Raw genomic sequence first — 7,863 nt, forward strand, 5'->3', positions numbered from 1 at the left:
TACTTACCAACCAGATAAACCGTGAGGGTGAGACGTCCCTCTCTTTGTCCTTTTCCACAAGACTGAACAGGATGACATCACAACCACACTAGAATAGTCATCACAATGACATCAGAACACCATGAAAACTTGGGGCCTTCTAATATAAGACATGGACACACCCAAAGGTAACTAACAGCTAGTCTGTGGTAAGGACCAGATGTCCTGACAGGTAGGAGCTGCTGTAGGTCAGAGGAGGGGGAGCTTACCCAGGAAGGTTTCCTGGAGGAGGTGGGGTGTAAACTTAATCTTGAAGAACAGGTAAGGTGCTAATGAGTAATGAGGATGAAGGAGAAGCCATTCTGGTCCTACTCTCACCTCCTCCCTTCTTCAGCAGAGTTTTCCTCTCTGGCCAAACCATGGCACAAAAGCATTTCTCTCTTTTCTGCCCAGTAATAAGAGATGGAGCTTAAGGTTCCTCTTTCCTACCCACAACAACAGCAGGAAATCATAGGAACTCACATATCTGTTGTGTTTTGTGATTTACCTAGCACTTCCTTCATAGCAACCTTGGGAAATAGGTAGTATACATATTATCATGCCCATTTTGCAGATGATGAAAACTGAAACACAAAAAAATCAAATGACTTGCCAAAGATGACACAGCTAGTAAATGGCAAGGCCATACTTGAACCCAGGGCCAGTGCTTTTTTCACCCCGCTAGGCTGAAGTGAGACTGGGAAAGAAGGCTTACCCCTGATATGGTTTGATCTGTCATCTCTACCTGGTCTGTTGTTGACTCACCTGGACTGCCCACCTCTAAACCTTTCAGTGAGGGTACCTGTCATTAGGAGCATGGCTAGCACCCAGCACCACTGGCCATCACCCTTAAACAGGCCAAATTTCTAAATGCCGTTCTATACTCTTAAGTGTCATCTGGCTTCCAAGCATCTTTAGCTATTAGGAGGCAGGATCAAGAGGAGGCAATTTGAAAGCAAGAGTTTTGAGCTTGTGTTTAAACAACCTTTCCGTGATGGATGGTTCTTTCCTCTCTGAGCCAAGATCCCCTTAACCATGAAAAAACAATATAAAATACAGCATCCTGCCTCTTGCTTTCAATTTCTTATTAACATAATTAAGCAGAGTCCTTAATAACACGATTCATTATCTCTTCAGCTGCAAGCAGCCAAGCCCCTTTAAATCAAAACACATTGTTACCTCTTCCCGATCCCTGCAGTCCCAACCCTGGGCAGAGCTCACTCACCCAGTACAGCTCAGACTGGTGAGTCAGCTCAGTCTTTTGAGATGATGCCATTCAGGAGTTTTACCTACAGGCAGTCCCTTCATGGAGCAGAGAGCTTGGATCAAGGGGCAATGAGGGGCCTGGGTGACCCATCCTTACTCAGGGAAGTGCCTTTGATTGGAAACAAGATTATCAAAGTCAATATTCTCTTTGCTTTATGCCTAAGAATCATGGGGATATAATCATAGTATCAGAGGATCCTTTATAGTGAGCTGGAAGTCACCTTTAGGGTCACTTCAAGGTCAAGCACTTCATTTTGATGATAAGGAACATTGGACACAGAGATATTATGACTTGACCAAGGTTAGAAAGTGGTGAGTATCAGAGCCAAGATTCAAATCAGGTCTTCTGACTCCACAAAAAGGGCCCTTTGCATTTTATCACCCACTGGGTAAGAGGAAAATTAAATTCACAATCCATGACATAGGAAAGTACCTGTAATTGTTTAGGTTCTTTCTTCTTCTGAAGCAACTCTGAGGGACAATTTCCCATCTACCTTAAGATTTATGGGATCAAGCTTTAATCTGGGCTGCAGAGAGGGATAGTGGAGGTATCCAATCAGACACAGAATATTGCATGAAAGTCCTTGGCTTCCATGAGATTAGCCATGACAGAGGCCTTTACTCTGATTACCCATTGACACAAGACTGATGTAGTCACAGAAGTGCCCATTCCATCACAACCAATCAGAAAAAGGAGGGATACATCAGTATACCCCCTCCCCCAACCCTACCCTGATATCTTAAGACCTTTCACCACCCTAAAGACAGTGGGCTCTCTCCCCCTACTGGAGGTTATCAGGCAAAGCCTTGGTTAGACAAGACGGTCCTGAGATCTCTTCCAGCTCTGAGATTCAGGAATATACCTGTTTCAGAGTCTCGCTTATCAGCCTTCCTCCCCCTACATATGCATACTCATCTGTTCAGTCTTCTCAGGATTTAGTTGTAGGATTTGTGGTGGGGGGGAAGGGGTTGGGACAAAATAGAATAAAGATCTCAGAAGACTCCAAAGTATAGGTTATTCAAAAGACAATGGAATGGTTCATGGGCCTAAATCAACCCCAGTTCATCATTGACAAAGACTTGGATGCAAGACATGGAGTAAAAGATATTATCAAGGAGGGGCAGCTAGGATATCTCTGGCCTTGGAGTCAGGAGGACCTGAGTTCAAATCTGGCCTCAGACACTTGACACTTACAAGCTGTATGACCCTGGGCAAGTTACTTAACCTTTATTGCCTCACCAAAAAGCAAAAAAAAAAAGATATTATCAAGGACACTTAAAACCTGAAAAGGGAGATTTGCCAGTGCAATTCAATTCAATTCAACAGACATTTGTTAAATGTCTACTACATACCAAAAAAAAGCATCATGGGATAGTAGATAGAGAGCTGTCCTTAGAGTCAGAAGACCTGGAATTGAGTCCTGCTTCTGCTCTATCCTGGTTGTAAGATCTTGAGCAAGTAACTTAATGTCTCAGTGCCCAAGACTAGAAGTCTCTACATTGTTGAGTGGAGACTGATCTGCATTGGGAGAGGAAGTTCCTTACCAGGAGCTTTCTCCACAGATAGAATCAGAGATCTGGGTGGTGGGGGGGGGGTGGAGGGGGGGGGAGGGGGAACATGCCTGGCATTAACTTGACAAAATGAAACCATCCCAGCCCTCAGATAGCTTCCATTCCACTGAGGGAACACCACTCCACAAATACTTCAGAGAGTATTTGCCAGCATGCTGACTTCCTCTGGGTCTTCTAATGTTTCCTGGATACCAATGCAATACTCAAAGAACTCACTGTAAAAATGTTGACTAGCACAGGGTCAAGTAGTACCTAAAATATTCTACTAGACTTTTCTTCCCTTTGACATTCTTTCCACATTGCCATCTATCCATTAAGAACTACTCCTTGCATTCATTCATTCTATCAGTCAAAATCTCTCTAACTCTAGTATTGCGTAGCCCAAAGATGGCAAACTCACCAATTCTGCCACAGCCAGATTAAAATCAAGTCAAATCAATCAAATACAACATGGATTATATTAACTCGTGGTTTTCTAAGTCAATATGTAGCCATCAGGGATCCATTTCTATTTAAGTTTGAGACCACTAGTCTATCCTACTTCTCTTCATACTGCCCAAAGAGACAATATGAAAGACTTTGTCAAATTCTTTGCTAAAATCTAGGTTAACTAATCTACAAAATTGCCTTGCCCTACTACTAGTCTATTAAATCTACTAGAAAAGAAAATGGGATTAATCTGCCATAAATGACATCTAAATGACATCATAATGGCCCTTTGTGATCATCACTTCCTTTTTCTAGATGTTTACTATGTATACCTTTAAAATGTTCTCGAATTTTGCCAAAAATTGAGTCAAACTCACTGGCTTATAGTTTGCACACTGCTGTATTTCCTTTAAAAAAAATCAGGATATTTGCCCTTCTCCAATCCTAAAGCCCTTCTTTCCCACTTTCCTTATCTCTCAAAGACCATTTACCATGACTCATCAAATACATTTGCCAGTCTTTTCAGTATTTTGGAATGTAGTTCATCTGGTGGCTGGTAACTAACTTGAACTCAGCAGGGACAACTCTTTACTCCCTGTCAACCCCTTCCCCCATTGTCTTGGGTTTCAGCTCCTTATTTTTCATTTTTTCTCCGTCTTTTCCAGTGCAACTATGTCTATCATGGGTAGATCAAACAAGCAATGTTGTCCATTGTCTTCATTCTATCCACCCTCAGTTATGATCCTGTCTTTTCTCTTATCCTCCTCTAAACATACTAAAGTCATTTGAGTCTTTAACATTCATCACTGGCCTCAGCTCATTCTGAGCTTTGACACTTGACATTCTTAGAGGGCTGGGCCATGCAGTTGCATTCAACTTCCATTACCTGCTCTTGCTTAACATCTTTTGTGCATGTCTTGTTTATCTAAATTGGTTGATAAGTTTTCTGCATATCCACATCAATCTCTTCAGACAGCTTCCATATTTTTTCCCTCACTGCAATTGTTTCTGTTTGCATGATCATTCCCCACAACTTCCCATTCTTTTTAGGTTGATTTTCTCCAGAGAATTTTAAGCCATGGGATCCTGTCTATCCTCTGTTTGAACATTTTGGAATTTGTTACATCAGAATTTAAGGACCATGCCAAGTATGCCCAGTTTTCCTCTCCTCTATAACAAGTTCTAAGAGGGAGAGGTCAATCAGTCACTTCTCTACAAGGTTAGCATCATTTCTGCTTCAGAAACCAAGTCCTCTTAATTGATAACAATAATATCTAGAGGGTCAGTTCCCCTCATCGTTTTTACATATTTTGAAGGATGAGCCAGTTTAGAATGAATTAGATGTTCGGCTTTTGGCAGACAGAGAGAGCTCCAGCTAACTGGTCTTCCATCACCATTATATCATGACTTCATTGCTGGACTTCCGATGCTTCCAAGACTACTCATCTATTTTTCCAATCTATTTCTTCTTTCTGTCCAGGTGGTTTGTAGCCGATTCTAGCAACACTATTTTTTCTGTTTCTTCCTCTGATGATTCTTACTGGAATACTTTCCACCATACTTCACTTCTCTGGTTCCTCAACTTCCTAATATTTACTAAATATTAAATTCAAATGTGAATGAGAAAAACCACAGTAACAAACCAAGGAGATGATTTGGTATCTGAATCTCTATCCTTTATATACCATGCTCATCTATTGCCCCTCATTTATTCTATTCATTTTAAAGTGTAACCCTTCTAGATCCATGTTTAAGCCATCCCTCCAAGCCAGTGATACCTGTGAGGTCAAATTCACCTCCATTATGTTCTCTGATTCACTTTGCAGATAATCCATCCTTTGTGCATTTGTGCACATCTGGGGCTGTTGGTTCTATTGCTGGTTTCCTTTGAATTTTTGTCTTCTATGAATTAGTGGACATCTCAACTACTATTCTTATTCCTTTGTTACAGCTGCTACTCTCTAAGGTATAAACCTTGGGTAACTATACATATATATACTCTTCCAACTCTGTTTTCATTTCACTCTTTCGATCAGATGTGCAAGACTATGAGCAAACACACACAAATATAATATGCAATAGTATATGTGTATATACTATTTTGTTTGTGTATGTGGGCACACACACACTATTATTGGCTCTTATAAGATATTCCATCTCAGGTCAAGAGTTCATAATTCCAATATTTTAAGCTATGATTCATTAATCCAAATCTAGTTTTAAGTAGCAATCTGATATTGTTGGCACCTCCCACTGTGGAAACAGCTGAGTTTGCATAGCATCAGACACTGAAAAGCCTCCTCTAATTTCCTGTCAAGATGAAATCCTGAAAGGAGTCAGATTACATAACTCCCATGTAACTACTCTAGGTAGGTAGTACAATGGAGAGAGCACTGAGTCTGGATACAGGATGACCTGAATGCAAATCTAGCCTTAGATACTTCCTAGCTGTGTGACCCCAGGTAAGTCACTTAACCTCTATTTGACTTAGTTTCCTCAACTGTAACAAGAGGATAACAATAGCACCTATGTTTCAGGGTTTTTGTAAAGATCAAATGAGACAGTATTTGTGAAGTTCCTGCCACATAGTGGGTGCTTAATAAATGCTTTTCTCCTTCCTTTATTCCTCCCTTCCCCATGTATGGAAATACATTCTCTTCTTTCCTTTCTTTCTTTTTCTTCATTCCTTCCTTCTTTCCTTCCTTCCAAAACTTTAAATTCACACCAGACCAAATAATGATCAAGAAATCCAATGAGAAAATACAGTGACTTCCTCCACCCTAAAACTTCACAAAAAATCATCTAGAAGCTCACGGTTAATAGGAAAGGGGATCACCAGCAAAGTAAGGACCAATATAGGTAGATAAGCTAACAGTGTTCAAATGGGACCAGAAATTAGCCATATTCATGTGTAGCCTCCAGGGCTCTGAGTCCAGAGGCAATAATAGATGAGTGCCCTCCTAAGAAATTCCCAAAGAGATCAGAAAACCTGGAGCCAAGGTTAATATCTTGAAATGTCCAAGGAACATCAAGCAATGGAGTGGTACACCAGTGCTCAGGTAGTGACAGTCCAGGTGTTGAGGGGATGTAAGATCACTGGAACTCTGTTTTGAGATGCCATAGAGGGCTGTAGAGATCAGTGCATTGAACATCAAAGATCCAGGGGGCCTACTCCCAAGATTGGGAGGTCACTGAAAAAACCCAGGAGACCCAAGGAGCCTCCTACCTCACCCAAAAATTCAGTAGGGGTCAGAAACCAGTCCTGACACAAAACCCCAGTTCAGGAACTGAAGCTGGAAAGATGAACAAATCATAAAACCTCATCCAGTATAAAAATTATTTTATCTCCAAAAGGAAAGAACAACTCCATAAAAAATAAAAGCAGTGACTTAAAATGAAAAAAAAAAAGGATTTCCCACAAGGACTGTATGGATTCCTAGAAGAAATGAAACAAGAAGTAAAAATGAAATAAAAACTCTGGAGGAAAGAATGGGAAGGGGAATAAATAGTTTAGAAGAGAAAATAGTAAAGTTTACCCAAGAAACAGGTTTTTTAAGAAATAGAATAGACCAAACAGTAATTAACAATTATATAAAATAGCAAGAAATATTAGAACAGCATCAAATAATTAAAAATAGAAGAAAATGAAATGTCTTATAACATAAATAACTAATATGAAAACAAGTTAAGGAGAGCTGATTTTAAAATGATTGTACTCCCTGAAAACCATGATTAAAAAAAAAAGCCTGGAAGTTGTATTTGCATTAATCATAAATGAAAAGTGCCTAGATCTATTAGAAGCAAAGGGCAAAGTCAAATGGAAAGAATGTACCCATCTCCTCATGAAAAAAGAAGTCCCAAGAATATAATAGCTAATATCCAGAACACACACACACACACATACACATATATACAACACACATATATGTATGTATGTATGTGGTATATAGTAATTATGCAAATGTATGTGTGTATAACAAGCATATAGAAAGAAGCAGTTCAAGTACCAAAGAAGTATAATCAGGATTACCTGAGACCTAGCATCTTCTACATAAATATCAGGAGATCCAGGAAAACAATATTCCAGAATGCAAAAAATATGTGCGTGCAAACAAGAATAATTTACCTTTAAAAAGCTGAGCATTTATACTAGAAAGGGAAAAAATATATCTTTAATGAAATAGAGGACTTTCAAGCATTTTCAATGAAAAGAATAGAGGTGAGTAGGAGCTATGGAATTAAAACACAAGAGTCAAGAGAAACACGTAAATTTATTTAAGCAGGTGACAGTATTATGATGCAGTGCTAACATTCTAATAGAAAAGAAACAAATGTGGCCCTGTAGAACTTAAGGGAGTGAAACAAGAAAAACAGAGGTCCTATTGACACTGTTTTGAAGGTCTTGAGAGCAAAGAGAAGGGAGAGCAAAAGAAATAGACTAGTGTGGAAATGAGGAAGAAGGGTGAGGGATTTGTTATCTCCCATAATTAGAGGAAGTGAAAAGAGTTCTTAAGTCTTTCAGAGTTATTTGCCTTTACAATGCTGTTGCCCCAACAATAAATTGTTTCCCTGTTCTGC

The 7,863-nt window shown here is 39.6% G+C and overlaps 1 protein-coding gene across 1 annotated transcript in view; it reads right to left on the reverse strand.

The window, feature by feature from the left end:
- TBC1D21 (TBC1 domain family member 21) overlaps positions 1-1,294 on the reverse strand; it is a 23,489-nt gene extending 22,195 nt beyond the window's left edge. The window contains exon 1 of the mRNA XM_027858277.1: positions 1,244-1,294. Within this exon, the coding sequence (XP_027714078.1) occupies positions 1,244-1,294 (51 nt within the window). The remainder of the gene's footprint in view (positions 1-1,243) is intronic.
- Between the last annotated feature and the right edge of the window lie 6,569 nt (positions 1,295-7,863).

This window comes from Vombatus ursinus, unplaced genomic scaffold (assembly GCF_900497805.2).
Source record: "Vombatus ursinus unplaced genomic scaffold, bare-nosed wombat genome assembly UNPS02012811.1, whole genome shotgun sequence".
Lineage (NCBI taxonomy): Eukaryota > Metazoa > Chordata > Mammalia > Diprotodontia > Vombatidae > Vombatus > Vombatus ursinus.